The sequence below is a fragment of the Drosophila albomicans genome, chromosome 2R, assembly GCF_009650485.2.
Source record: "Drosophila albomicans strain 15112-1751.03 chromosome 2R, ASM965048v2, whole genome shotgun sequence".
NCBI lineage: Eukaryota > Metazoa > Arthropoda > Insecta > Diptera > Drosophilidae > Drosophila > Drosophila albomicans.
Window position 1 is genome coordinate 20,639,287 of NC_047631.2, and position 16,120 is coordinate 20,655,406.

At 37.8% G+C, this 16,120-nt stretch overlaps 1 protein-coding gene and 1 long non-coding RNA gene across 4 annotated transcripts in view; one reads left to right on the forward strand and one right to left on the reverse strand.

Moving 5' to 3' along the window:
• LOC117573595 (probable serine/threonine-protein kinase DDB_G0267686) overlaps positions 1-16,120 on the reverse strand; it is a 39,567-nt gene that overhangs the window by 18,604 nt on the left and 4,843 nt on the right. Inside the window, exon 1 of one of the 3 annotated variants that reach the window (XM_052006446.1) lies at positions 3,537-3,620. The exons of the other annotated variants lie outside the window; for them this stretch is intronic. Within the exon in view, the coding sequence (XP_051862406.1) occupies positions 3,537-3,576 (40 nt within the window). The 5' untranslated portion in view covers positions 3,577-3,620. Of the gene's footprint in view, positions 1-3,536; positions 3,621-16,120 lie in introns of those variants that run through there. 3 annotated transcript variants of the gene reach the window in all.
• Positions 13,085-14,352, forward strand: LOC127565828 (uncharacterized). The gene is made up of 3 exons (XR_007955223.1): positions 13,085-13,131; positions 13,181-13,688; positions 13,769-14,352. It is a non-coding gene; the product is annotated as an uncharacterized LOC127565828 (long non-coding RNA).

Genomic DNA, 16,120 nt, shown 5'->3' on the forward strand with positions numbered 1-16,120 from the left:
ATCAGCTGCAAATTGGCGCTGCCAAAATAGACGCAGTTCGAGTTCAGTCAATATTTCATTGGCATCCAACAGCAGCAGCAGCAGCCACAATCCAATGTAATCATTTTTCGCCATCGCTTCAAGATTTATCGGTCACGGTGCGGCTTTAAATATTTGCTGCGGTTTTGCCGCTGACTAACCGAAACGCTTGGCTGCTTCTCGAGCCTCATTTGTGGCCAAGTTAAGACGTACTCGCAAACAGTGACAGCCGGACCATCCAGCCAACAGACCAACCAGCAATCCAGTGGCAGTCGATGGATACCATAGAGTCTATAAAAGTGCGAGGCGTGAGGCTTGAGGCCCAGACAAATGCATTATGTATTTAACTTGGCTAATTGCTTGCTACGCTGCGCTGTGTAATCAGTAAGCAGGTACGCTTTACCAATTGCTAATTTGTGTGAACAGCAGAGTATCTGAGTATTTGCGAAAGATACTTTGTATCTTTGTATACACACACAGTATAGGCCAGCATTTTTTTTCTTCTTCTTGGCTGGTTGAATGCCCGATTTCACCAGAAATACGCCGCGGCCACACAACAACAGCAGCGGCGATCTAAAGCTCTCTCACAATGCGATATTTATGTTAAAAATTCTGCAATACAGGAAGCAATAATCACAAAAGAGTTAAGAGCTGCCTGCGTTTATCTGCGTCTATTTATTTTTGTTCGATATTCTTGAACAGAAAACATTTATAATGACACTCTTGGCCATATAGAAACACACTTAAATATAAATAAAAAATATCTATATTTTCATATGTATTTATGTATTTTACGAACAGCTGCCAACAGCGGACATTCCTATCGAACAACGACGACGACAAGCTCAAACAGCGGGCCGGGTCCGCTTGACTTGAAGATCTGAAGACCTTTTTTGCAACTCGCCATCGCCATTAACTCATATAATAATCACCAACAAAAAAAAACATACAAAAAGCAACAAAAAAATTAAGTGCAAATACATATTTAGCACGTTCGAAGCGTTGAAAATAAAAAACAATAAACAAAATCAAAAACACAGCAAAATCAACGTTTTTTTGTAGTAAGTAAATGAAAAGGGCAAAAACAAGAAACGCAAAAAAACAGCCAACAAAATGGTAGTCAAATGAATAGTGTCTAATTTTTATTTTTTTTGTGAGTGCTGCACTAAACAGTGATCGATCACAGTGATTGACGATGTAAATACAATGTGATTTGTTTAATGAATTATACAACACACAGTTTGGCAATGATGAGATTGTGAAGGTAAAAGAGATGTGGCAACGATTTGAAGGTGTAATTACTTTGAAAGCAGCCTGCAATTGCCTCCATGACTATTTTAGTCTAAGATGTTAGTGTTACTGAAATTTGTCTCAACTGGTTTAGGCAATATATAGAGTAGTTTAAGAAAGATAACGTATCTAAATAAATATTTGAATTTATTTATATTTATTTAATGTAAGATATGGATTATTTCTGTATCTAACATTACAAATGACTAATTTATATATATATATGACTATTTATATATATTTAATGTAAGATAGAGATAATTTCTGTAACTAACATTATAAATGACTAACCAATATTAAAATTTAATTTCCCCTTTACGACTTAAAGTGCAGCCTTAACTTGTCAGGAGCTTCACAAGTGTACATAAGGTCATATATATAAAATATTGCGCATGTTCGCCGCCCTAGTCGCCTTGATTAGCAAAACCTGCTGTGCTCTGCATGAGATGCAAAACAATCTGCAGTTAATTTGGTAGCTGCTGCTCTCCGAGTAACTGAAATTTCACCGGCTCTTGGGACCATCGTCATCACCATCATCGTCATCATCAAGCATAGGTAAAGTGCACATAATTATGGTAAAAGCATTTTTCAGCTACATTTGCATTTGGCTTTGCTCTTGTTTAGCCCCAAAAACTGAAAAATGAAATATGTTTGGTACTACATGCAAGACTCCGCACTGCACTCTGTTATTAATTAAGCCAAAAATGAGAAAACATACCTTAAAAAAATACTCCTATATATGTAAGAGCAATTCGTATGTTGTTGTTGTTGTGGTTGGTTGGTTGGCAGGTTGTTGTTGTAATTATTTATGGTTTGTTCGACTGTCGGATTGCTTCATATACGATATATGCATATGGCAAGTTCATTAGCCCGACAATCGCATTGTAACTGAGCAAACACTACAACAAGCCACAAAAGTTTACTAAATACTATAGACTATATGCATATACAAGTTGAGTATTTATCTTGATTTATCTTATATATGTAATCAGTTTATAAACGCTCTATATGGCATTTCTTGGTTTCTAAATGAAGATTTTCTGCTTTGATATCACCTGTTGGCGAACGCTTTTATGGCAACGGTGACGCCTTTTCGCAGTTTGCAACCTACGCCATTATATTTTTAAATATTTTAATTAATTAGTTAAAGCATTCAGAAATGGCTTAACCAAAAGTGGGCTGAGCTGGACGGGACTCAACTCGACTTAACTTGGCTTCTCTTGTCTTGACTCGACTCGACTTGACTTGACTGTCTGATGAGTGCTTGTTGAGGCTAATTAAGCGTGGGTGTGGCTAAAAGGCAAACAAACACGAGCTTTGGCAAAATATGCATTTCAAAGAAGAAAGCAAATAAATATATGCATATAGAATATAGTTTCAACTTTCAGCTGGCATTTCCAACACATATGATGTCACTAAAAGTTTGGTTGAATATACATATATAGAGAGTGGAGCTGAATGTAAATATGCTTTGTGAAACTATTGCTTCTGCTAACCTAGACTACACAAGCAGTGCTTATTTCACTTTATCAATGTAATGTTGGGAAAGACGAGTTCCACTTTAAGTGCAATAGAATTATCCAAGCATCAACACTGATTTCACTCTTAGAATATTGCAAGGGCTGAAGCAAAAAATGTAAAGATTGAAACACAAAATGCTTTAGGCAATGTAAGATTTCCACGTGCAAGCGTAAGGTCAACACAAATAACTTTGGCTATGAGTATGTATGTATCACACAGATATATATATGTATATGTATATATAGCTCTCTATAGGTAGTATAAGCACATTCAAAAATAAACATTTGTATGTATGCGAGTGTGTGAGTTTGTGTACGTGAGTAGGCACAGCTTTCAATTGGTATTGTTGAATAAAAATGGTTTTGTTATTAATTAAGAAAAACACACACTGAAACTAAACGGCGGCGATAATTTTACAGATCTCTTCAATTCACAAATTGCACAGAACAACATTGTTTGCTATGTTCTTTGCCGCATTTTGAATCATAGCAACATTTTTATTGTTTTTGCTTTTCGCTTTTTTTTATATACAACATAATTATTTTTAATTGTTATGCAGCCTCGTTTTGTTTTTAGAACAGACACACACACACACGCACATACACGGCGAATTTAAAGTAAAAACATAAGGCAAGCTGCGTAAATTTGTTGTTTTCTTCTTTTTTATTTTGTATTTTGTTGAGGCTGCTCCTCTGACGCGTACTCACTAATTATTATTTTTACAAACAATATGGGAATTATAAACATATAATTTAGTTTTGTAATTCCGCTCGCCACACTGTGTTCACACACACTGTGTATAGTATTTTTTGTTTTGGCCTGTGGTATTGTGTGCCTCGGTCTGTGATAGCGCTGAGAAATTCGCGTGCTACTAAAAGTCAAACGTTGGCGACTTTTTGCCACGTTCAATATCTCATCCCCTGAGCGCGTCAGCGTCTCTCCAAGAGCGGAAGAAGAGATACAAAAGCCAAAAGCTACAAAAGGCGCACACAGACAGCTCTACAGATATCTACATACATTTCTATCTATCTATTTGTCTATCTATCACATGCAATACAGATGCAGAGCAAAGCACACTGCAAATGGAATGATGAGGCATCGGCATCGGCATCGGCGGCAGCAGAGTGAAAGAGATGGGAAAATTAGAAAACAAGACAAAGATAAAAATATATAAGAAATGCGTGTATTGATTTAATAAAAATAAAATAACAAACCGGGTGTATCATGTCATGCAGAAAACCATATCGAGTGGATGCAAAAAATTCCATTTCAAAATTCCATAACTAAGAGCGGAACATAAAATGCATTTAAGAAATATTTGCGGCCACTTTGCGTCACAATTTCTCTCAGAAAAGCACCCTGTATGGCATTTCCACAGCCGCCTTAGTTGCTATTAATAGAGATAATAACAAAATAACACGTTGTTTCTCCTATGTAGTACATCATATTTGCCTCCGCCCCAGAGAAGAAGCAAAAGGGTGAAACCTCTGCCCGAGAATTTCGGGCACAACGCGTTGCTCATTCAGAAAAATTTCAGAACATGATGACGGGCCGAGGCGACTGGGAGATGCCATCAAATTTGTTTTTTGGCCCCAAACAGCGTAAGAATAAAAACAAAAAATAACAACATATTCGACCATTACCCTTGCCCCGTGCGAGATCGAGAACTAAACTAAACTAAACGACGAATTGGGAGCGTCGATTGTCGGTTGTCGTCGTGTCGCATTTTAAAAATAAACTCGGAAAAACGCTCCACGCACCGTCAGAGACAAGTAAGTATGCACCACCACAGCAACAGCAACAGCAGCGCACCACCGAAAATAGTGCAGCAGGCAGCAGGCAACAGGCAATCGCGCAGGTGGCAAATGGGAGCATGAACGGGATGCGACTCAAAAGAATGCAACGATGACGACGTCGACAGCGGCGCCATTTTGCTGGCAGCGTCAACGTTGTCATAAATCTTGAAATGCCTTTTCAGAAGACACCAACTTGGGGCGATTTCTCGCAAAAAAAATAAAAAGACAAACTACGTGATCATAATATCAATAGTTGACCCACAAAACGAGAAGTTTACTTAATAAAGGTTTCAGTTTTTCTTCTTCTCACACATCATTTTTTTTTTTTTTGGCAAATAAATTTAATGGGGTCGGGTCGTTTTTGGGTTTATTGTGTGATCGACTTAAAGAACGCTGCCCGCATTGTTTTCGATTTGAATAAGAACGAGAGATTTTTTGCAAAAGAGACGATTTCTATTTGTACTAAACGAGGGCAGCAACCGACTACCGATAATCTTGTATACATTCTAAAAACGTTGTTAACCAAAAATCTTTACTGGGTTGGGTACGTACCTACAGGGTATGCGGGTACTATGTCATTGAAAATTCAAGTCTTTCAATGCCAACAGTGCTTGTGGCACTCTATAATGGGTCATAATTTTCCCATTGTCTTCGCAAAGTTATCAGCTATGTAGCGCTAATTAACTGAGAAGTCGCCTAATAATTGTTGGCCACAACGAACATATTTTTTTTGGTTTGTAGGTACATAATTTTCCGAAACCTTGCCCATAACAAAAGCCAAATGATGAGTGCGTTAAATGACGAAAACACAAAGTAAAAAAAAAAAACGCAACGAGAAAGACAATAACAATAACAAAAGCAAAGACGATAAACGACTGACAGAAAGAGGGTCAAGCTCAGTCGGTGTCTGGAATTGTATGCGCTTTCATAGCCATAAATAAAATGATATCAGTAGCTTTATATGCAGGGCCTCTCACGTTCAACGTTCAGCGTACAACGCCCCCACCTTTCTTTCTACACAATTCGAATCATTTTCGCTTTCATTTCAAACCGGGCAATGGGACTCAAACAGCGAACCACTTTTCGATCAACACACACACACAGGTTTCTTTGGGGTCTCTAAGTTTTGATCTGGTCATTTGTGAAATTTCTAAATAAATAAACTAAGTAATCATATGCAAATAAGACAAATAGAAACACAAGAAGAAGCAGTGGAAGCAGAAGAAACCAACCGATGAAGAAGTGTTGAATGGCCGAAAGCTAAGGCGATCCACGATCATCATTTCACGTAGTAGTACGTTGGCTCGGTTTGGTTACCCAAATAAATTTCGTTTAGTCTTGTGACCTGCGTTCCATACGATTAGTCTCGGGTTTCTCTTTCGAGTCTCAGTCGGAGTCGCAACGAAAAGCGAAATTTGATTTCGGTTTTCTGATTAGTAGAACCAACAAACAAGAGACTAACTTACTTTTTTTTCTTCTCGCTCTCGCTCTCGCTTTGCAAATAGCATTTCTGGGGTTTCTTAATTTATGCAGCTTGTCATCGCTGGGTTTTTAACGATGGGTCGATGCTTTTGGCTTAGAAACTACCTGGCATTGGTTACGACAGTTACTTTGCTTGTTGTTTCTTCTTTATTTGTTGTTGTATTTTGTATTTTGCCTTAGCTCTGACCATACAAAAGCGAAAGTCGTCTGGTAATATATCAAATATGTAAGGTGAATTATTTACGTTTATTTATGCATAGTTATTTTTAAAAATACAACACAAAAAATATAGAAAAAACACACAAACTCTCAGTTTAAAGTGAAGCAACAAAGAGAAATAGATTGATTCCAAAGTATTTGCGGATTTCCTTATAGACTTTGTTCTTTTAAGACTTTCAGTGCATATTGCCAAATGTGAAGTGCTTCAATCATGTTGGTTAATAATAACAACAGACGCGGCAGACGCAAGCAAGTGAAATTCCTCATTTGCATTGAGCAAACACACAAGACACAGCGAACACATGAGATAAAAGTCAATCCACTTGGCGGACCAGTGGCGAATGGTTGTGGAGCAGGAAACTTGAGCAATCCGCGCACTTGACTGCATAGTTTCGTTTTTCGTATCCATAAGATACAAATCAGCAGCAACTGCTATTTTTGGGCAATACACATACAACAAACTCAAAACTCATAAAGTTCAATTGCGCCAAAAACACTTGAGATACATACTACACTAAAAGCAATATAAAAGACCCCCCTTTCAACAAAAAAAAAAGAAGAAACAAACAAAAAAAAGAGGTAAAGCAAAAAGGTGAAACAAGTGCGCAAGATACAAACTTATAGACCCAATTGCTACTGGTCGTAAATTTGGTAAATTTGATTAGATTCCATGGATTGCGGGTTCAGTGAATGGTCAGTGTGTGAGATGCCAGGAATCTGTTGGCCACATGAGCAACCAAACCGGCTGTGAACGAGTGGAACAGCTGGAGCAAAGCCGGAATCTAAGTTGGCCAAAAAAAAACCAAAACAAAATTCAAAAATTTGAAATTTAAATTTGTATTTTTGGTGCAAAACTTAGCTCAAGTGCATTAAGTGGCGAATTGCTTCCGGTAGCTGGTCGCGTCTCGTGAATTGGTTCAGGTCCAGCCACAGCTTCGATTGGAGTCGAGTCGAGTTGAATCGCATCGAATCGAGTTGACTCGTGATTGTTGCAATGGTTCCAATGGCCCACACTTGAAGTGGTGGCCAAGTGGTTTTGTGGCTCGTCACAAGTCGCACAAGTCTGCGCATGTCGTAAGCGGCTTCAGTTTTCTTACAATTTTCTTTTCGCTTCATTTTGTTGTTTTTTTTTTTTTTTTTTGCTTTTTATTTGGGCAGCCTAACACACACGGCTAATGTTATAAATTAACGCAACACACACACAGCGCACAACAAGCAAAAATCGCACCAAAAACAACACAAATTGTATCGTCATGTGGGTTTATGTAAGCCACCCGGCCAACAAACCAACCATCCAACCATCTAGCCAGTTGGCCAGGTTAATAGACAGACACATTGGCAACCTACGCGCATGTGCGTCCAGATCCACATCCACTTCCAGGTCGCCTCAGTTGGCTCAGTCGAACACTGGACGCGATGTTGGCCAATTTTTCCGCATCTGTGGTTGTTTTGCTTTTGTTTGGCTTTCGGTTTTTTTTTCTGTTTGTTGTTTGTTTTTTCGTCACAAATTTACAGTTTCTATTATTTTTTCGCTTAGTTTTTCTCACGTCGATGAGTTTGCATAAAATTAGCACACATTTTGACTGAAAAGTCGATTAATTAGCCGCTAAGTTTAATACAGAAAGAAATAGGGAAGTTGTGGGCCAAATAAATTAATTATTCGCCTGTCCATAGCAATTTAAAGTGCGTTTAGTTTTCACCTTGTCTGAGTATGACAATCGATCGTATCATTGACCGTTACTCAGTCTCAGTCTCAGTCTCAAGATTTAGATTCTCTTTCAACAACAACAACTAAAAAATACCAATTCATTAAGACAAAATAGAAACTATAATAACTCTTGAGAAGGCAACAATAACATTTTAACGGGCTGTAGAACAATTTAAAATAACAATTCCGAGTTAAGCAGCCGCTGAATGACATTGAGACGAACTTTATTAACTTTAAGCACTCTCTAGGTCAAAATTTGTTCTTAAGAATGAAAATTGTAAGTTGGTACTGCATTTCACTAGGTTTTCAGAAAGATGTCGAAACTCTTCTTTTATTACAATAATTATTTTTGTTTGTAGAGTTCTTCACTCTTACCATCCTATATAAAGAAAGTTATATGGGCTCACACTTGACCCACAGCTAATACAAAGCCAAATATTTGTACAGCTGGAAAAGTTCAAGAGAACAGAGCAAAGTACCGTTGTGCACTGACATCTTGAAGAATCAAAAGTCTTTCGTTGCTGTTGTTGTTGTTGTTGTTGTTGTTGTTAACTCACACAATTCCCAAGCACAAAACATGGCCATAGGCCCAACCTCTCAGTCAGAGAAGAACAAAGCTTGGGCCCCATAAAACAGATCAACGAATCCGGCAGTTGGCTGTCACAGACCATCTAAGAGTTACAATCAGTTACAGTAAAGTGTCAAGATGCTCAGCAATTACGAGTATGATGATTATTAGAGGGACTTACAATACGGCGAGTACAACAATTCTTTCTCAGGCCTAGGTTTATGTTTTTTTTTTTTGGCCAAGAAGTAAGTGTTGACTTCTGTTTAAAGCACTTTGCTCACGCAGTCTGTAGATTGACGGAATGACTGACTAACTAACTAAATAACCAAGTGACAGACTGACTGACTGAGTGAATGACTAACTTTATAGTATAGACGACATAACCCATAACCGTAACCAGACATCGAGTTGAACACTCTGCGCACTTTGTGCTACTTAATGTGAAGTTGGGCTTTCGGCGCGTTCAACCTGCATTTGTGTCGCATCATCTAAAACTATTTGGTAGTAGCTCGAGCCCAGCACTTGTCAGCCAGACATTCAGTCAGTCAGTCAGTCACTCGCTCAGTTGTTCAGTTAAAGTCGCTTTGCCATACTTTAACGGTTCTCACACTCTCGGCAACCGAATCTGGCGTGTGTATCTTTGGCAGCGAGTGGCACTCATCATAATTACAACGCTACAACCTCACTCACTGGCTGGATGACTGACTGACTGACTGACTGACTGACTGACTGAGTGAATGAATGACAGCCACATGAGGCAAGCACAACAACGTCAACGTCTTTGCAGGTTTGGTTTTCAGTTCCACAGTTCCACCGAGCTTTTTGTGACTTACTCTAGTGTTTATAATTTATGATTGCTTTGCGTGATTTTTACATTTCTGTGTTATTAGTCTAAACTTGGCTTCAGCATCAGAAAAATACACAGACAATCTACGATCTACAATCGTGCCTATGCGACTATGTGTGCCTATGGAACACCTACGATTTGGGGCTCTGAACTCCGAACCAACCCACAGATTTGTCTGAGAATTGCACGTTGCTGCCAAATTGTGTTTGGTGTTTTGAATGCTCATTGAGTGCTCTCTGCGCTGGTCATTAAATCAATTCAATTCTGATTCATTAGTTCAATGTGTGTTGTGTGTGCTGTAATAAGCGCCACTCAAATGATCCCGCAGACTGTGGCAGACTGTGGGATTGTGGGATTCCAGCAAATCAATAAATTATATGCAATACTTTTGGCTGCTGCTGCTGCTGTTGTTCACATTGATATCTGATAAAGAGAGACGAACACACGAACCGCTAATCGTTGCTTTGCTTTTTGCTTTTGGCTTAACATAATTTAACTGTTTCAAATTAAGGCAACAAAATCTTAAAGGTCGATCTCGAATTTGTCAAAATGCGACGTTGCCTTGAAATGAGCTATGCGAGTAATTTAATGATTTCAAAATAAACTATGCTCAACTAGTTGTTGTTGTTGGTGCGTAAATAAATCGTGGCAATTATTTCCAGCTCTTCATCAATCATACGGACCAAATCAAATAAACAAACATACAAGCAAATCAAACAAACAAACAAATAGCAGAACAACCAACTGCTGACCAGCTGTCAACAAAATGTTTGACCTATTGCATTATGTTGTGCTTCGGTTGCTTCGGTTGCTTCGATTGTCACAGTTTGTTTAGGTTTGAAATATTGTTAGTTTAGTTTTAGATGCCTACTACCTACATACGTCTGCCCGCATGACGAGGGGAAACTCACTTCCGGTAATGTATTTGTGATGGATGGTTATGAGCCAAGAATTTCCATGAAAATCCATGAACAAATATGCAAATGATATCAGCGCATAAACATAGAGAAGCAAAATAAACCAACTGCAATTGGTTAAAGGCATTTTCGATTGCAGTTGGAGTTGCAGTTGCAGTTTCTTTGGCTGTTGCTGTTGCTGTTGCAATTCCCAGAAAATTATGCTCGGAAATTGAGAGTCTCTAGAGGCAGTTTTGCCTTTTGCAGCGTCGTCGTCGTTGTCGTCGCTATTACGACACAGTTTTCGTTTCGTTTTTAATAATCATTTGCAAATGTCTATTAGGCCGCCCCCTCCAGTGAAACTTCTCTCCATCTCTGTTGCGCATGCGCAGCGCATTTCAAAGGAAACAAATCGCATAAGCCAAACGAAACTGAAAATGCAGAGAAAAACAAACTGAAGGCATGCCAAGGCAATGGCCATGGAAATGGAAATGTTTTGCATCATGTAAATTAAGACTTTTAGCTCAAATTATAGCAAGCAAAAAGCGGGCATGGCTCCAGGGCGGGACGTGCCCAGTTTTTGTGTTTGTGGATTTCTTGTAAATCTCGAAACATATTTATTTTGATGAAGTTTTGAAAAGTAAAAGTACAGCTATAGAAATTGCCAAGATTGTTGGTGACAAAGTTAGTAGCTAGAATTTTATAAAGTTTTCTAAGAAAGCTGTAAGCTTATAAACAAAGAAACAATACTTTGTTCTATTCAAAGATGACAAATGTTAATGAGAGATACTCGTATTATTGTAATACTCTGCGATGCTGCTGCTGTGAGCATTACGGAAATGCTTTACAATTCTTGACAACGGACAACTGTTACTCAGTTATGCAATTAAATTAAAATAAAGTTGCAGTAACTGCAACAACTACAACTACAACTACAACTACAACTACGACACCGACAACACACAACAGCAGCAACAGCAGCAGCGGCAACAACAATGACAATAGCAATAACAGCAGGCAGCAGTCGACAGCAGAGTCGGGTGACCGCATTGCAGTTGCAGTTGTTGCAGTTGCGAGTGTTGCAATTGCTTTCGCTTTGATTGAATTTATTTTATAATCCACGATGCCAACTGCTTAGTCAACCTCACTGTGTGTGTAACTACACATTTATGCTTATAAGAAAACTGCATCTACAAGATGCAATTTCCAATTTGCATTTTTACCCACTGAGCAAGCGAACACACTAAGGAAACGACGCGTCCGACAAGCAACCGGCAACTCGGTATGTGTGAGTGAGAGAGAGAGAGAGATATATGATAAATTATATTATTGGCATAATAATATATTTACGAGGTATAACAGCAGCAGCAGCAGCAGCAGCGAGTTACATTTAAAAATCATTCGATTTCATATTTCAAAATGCGCATTAGCTGCTTCCTTCCATTTGAGCGATTTGCCGATAACAACAAATGCAAATACAACAACAACAAAGCACAACAACAACAAAACGAATGCAATAAAAAATTGCAAAAACAGACAAAAGAAAGAAATAAAGAAAAAGCAACAAACTGGCAAATTGCAATAAATAAATAGAAAACTGTGACTGCTCTGTACATAAAGTCCGTATGTAAGTCGTGTATTTTGTGCCTTTATCTCGTCTATGGATTTGCTTTGCAAATTGGATTATGTCTTATTGTGTTATTGTTATTATTGTTACTGTTGTTGTTGCTGTTGCTGTTGCTGCTGTGCCACATCCTCTCCAGTCACAGCAATAAAAATGTCGGGCGCATGCGTTGCTGCCATTCGTTTATAATTGCAGCTCGCAGCTCCACTGTGCACAGTGGTCGAACTCTAACGAAATGGCAGCAGGCAGCCCCTTTAATTATTTGCACGAATTTGGTTTGTTAATCGCCCCATTGACGTACGCCGCATCGATCGGCCTACAACCCAAGCAACACACACACACACACTTTCATAGATACATAAGTATCTTTCCATCCATCCATCTATCTAACTATCTGTAGCTGTAGCTGTGGTAAAAGTGCAATGAAAGCCAACAAAAGGCACTTCAATTAAGGGGGACGCAACGTAGCGATTGTCGACATCAACATCGACCGACTGTTAGATAAACAAAACTGCTCGCCAAATTACAGCATTGTTATCGGGGGCATACATAAATTTATGATTGAATTCACCATTTTCACGTTTGTTTTTGCCTTAATGGGCAAATGAAAAGCCGACTACAAACAAACATCGACGCAGAGAGAGAGAGAAAAAAGAAAGACAACCCATCAATTGCCAAATGAAATGAATTCAAGAAGAAAATGCATTGAACGAGTGTGTGAGAGTGCGAGTTTAAATGCCAATGACCGACATGAGTTGCACTTAGTCTAAAATGAAGAGCCCCCCAAATGAAAAGAGAAAACTAATGATAGAATTGCTCTGATCATCACATAGGGAAACTCTCTCTGTCTCTACTGAACTGATGCCAAAATAGAGAAACGATAACAATACTCATGTTCACTTTAACTACCAACTGATTTACTGTTCTAGCTTTAGTCAAAGTAACTAATTCATTGTTGTAAGCAGCTCAGCATCTGTGTCTGTTGCAATTATCTGAAACTGGTTTACTCATCATGCATACTCCGTATTGTACTTTCGGGCATATATAGACTGAAAATTACTTTATATAGTAGACTCATTACATTAAATCATGCCCCAAAAACCAAAAAGAAATACAAAAAGAAAAAAAAACTTGAGGCAGCATATCATTTAATCAAAAGCTCGTTAGTCTGCACACACAGTTTGCGCTTGAATTTTTAATGGCTTAATCAGTTTCTTTTATATACATATATAGATGTATGTATGTATGTATCTTTTTGGGGGTTGGGGAAGCAGCCACAAGGAAATTGCATCGGAAAGCCATACAAAAGAAGCACATAAAGAGTTTTTCCTCAAAACTTGTGGCCACACACTCACAAATTGATTTGGTATGTGAAGACGGATAATTGGTTTTCGAGCGGACTGCAGGGCTCTAGGAAAGTTTTCACGGCTTTTGCTGAGCGCATCAACCACATCGACGTAAGTTTCATTAACAAGTCAATTAGAGCGCCCCGTCGATAGCCAATTGGCATTTTTAATTAAGTACGACAAACCAAAAAAGAAAAAAAAAGAAACTTTACAATCTGTTTAAGCTCTAATCAAATTTCTGGCTTATAAAATTAAGAACTTTAACAATTCAGCAATTTCTCGAATTTCTCAATTCTCTAATCAGTCAGTTATTTAAATTGAGCACAAGTGTGTGAAATAGAAGTATAATATTACTCATCCAAATTACCAAAGCGTAAGTTGCAATTTTCTACAAGCTAGCTAGCTAGCTAGCGTGTAAATTGATCATCTGAGTTCTAAAAAAGATTTTCACAGCTTTCTCTCTACATGTCAATTTATATGAGCATGCTAAAAGCTTGATGCAACATAATTGCCAACACACCATTCATTGCTGTTTCTGTTTCTGTTTCTGCTTGGGAATACTCTATCGACTATGTAGTATTTGGCTCATTGGGGAGCACGTAAAACGTATGACTAATCAATGGCTCTGACAGAAAGACTCTCTGGGAGACGCTCTACGCTTGGGCGAGTTTCACAAGCTTCAAGAGACGCAGCGGAGTATATTCAGTATAGTATACAACGATGAGTATGAGAGCTTTTCGTATGACTCTTAACGAGTATACCGATTGTATTTGCATTTATATTGAATACTATAGTGGCACATGTATGCGAGTTTATATATATACATATATATCGTAGTTATGTGTGCGATCGCGCCAAATGCCAAACAATGTGAGTCACGATAATCAACGTTGAGCACACCGCAAACACGTCCACATATATATAGAGGGCTCAAAACACGAGGGTGGTGCTGTAAATACATATTAGGAAACTCCCCCGAAAGGCAAGTTCTCATAAAAAATAGACTCTCAAAAGGGATTAGCTTAAATGTGTTTTATTGGGACAATTTAGCTTAAAGATTTGTATAAGAAGTTCGATGCGATACAAAATTCTTAATTCCAACTGTGTGATAATTGATTTGAATTCTAAGAAAATCTATGTGATACAAAATTGTTAAGGCAAACTTTGTGATAATTGATACAATTTGGACAAAGGTGATAAAAATATTAGCAAACGATTACGGATTTAATAAACGTTCTACAAAGAGAACAGAATTTATTTTTATTTGAAGAGGATAATTTTGCTATTATATTTGTATTTAAAAATTCTGTGTAAATTCGAAGTGTTAAAGAATTGTTAATTTTGTTTGGGTGATTATAAAATTCATTTGGCATATGTGCTAAAAATATTAGCCGACAATTGAATATTTAATATTCATCTTTGAAAATTTCTATTTTAAGAAAGTAATTCTTATATTAAACAAATAAACACAAATTAGAATATGTGCTAAAAATATTAGCCAGCAATTTCGAATTAAAATGTTCATTGATAAAAATTTCAACAAACACAATAGACATACAATTTATTTTATTGAAATACTCAAATACTTCTTCAAACAAATTCGATGTGATACAAAAATTATGAATGCGAATTGTGTGCTAATTAAATCTGATTTTAAATATGTGCTAAAAATACAGAGAATTGAAAATTCATTATAAAGTCGTACAATTTCTACAAACAAAACAGTATTGAATTCTCAACATTTGAAAAATACTAAAAATACAATGTTGAAATAAAGAATGCATTTTAATAATCTTCATAATTGGAACAATCTGAATTCCTTGATCGTAATCATCACATAACTTTGATATTTAATTACACATTGAGCTGCCCTCGTGCATTAAAATACTCACATATTTATATGCGCAGTTATAATAACAACGCTTCGAATATCGTACAACGACTGTGGAAAACGAGTTTTGATTTGTTGAAATAAGCATTTACTTTATGAAAAATGCATACAACAAAATTATTTAAACACACAACAATATGCTCGGTACATGCTTATGAGACATAAGTAGACGTTGTTGTAAATATTGCAAGATGTTGCTGTTGCTATTTGTTGTTGCAGTTGCAGTTGTTGCAACTGCTGCAATCGAGCGTAATGCGCATACATGCAACGTGCCACAGCAACAACAAACACCTTCGAAATGGTGTCAGCAATAATTTATCAAAAAACAGAAACAGCAACAGCAACAAAAATGTACAAAAGCATAAATAAACCAGGCAAGCTGTTCAAACCGCATCTAACACTGAAGAGAACCCGAGTTAGCAGCAATTTGCATGAACAGCCAAAGACAAAACAATGGGCCAAGAGTACAGCATGTGGTGTATGTGTGTGAGAGTGTGTTTGTGTATCTGTGAGATACGAGATACAAGTGCTGTGCCCTGGGCATGTAAAGCGTGTCAGCAAAGCTCAGTGAAACTCGGCGAAATAATTGCGGTAAGCGCATAAATAAAATTACACATGTTGGGAATTTGCAAGCAGTTTTCGCCAGGCGACACACACTCACACCACAGTGGGAGTCAGCGACGCCACGCCCCGCCACATCCGGAGCATGCCCCTTACCCCTTAACAGGTAGCCGATAACCAGGCAGAGAGCTACCTGCGAATCTGCAGCGTATCTGTTGGTAGCATCTTCATATCTGTCAGATAACTGTCCTATCTTATCGCCGGCTCGTTCCCTTTGCAATGATGTTTATGGTTTTGGGCTGTGTGGTATTTTATTGATTTTTCCTACATCCGCTGATAATGCAAGTGGCAAA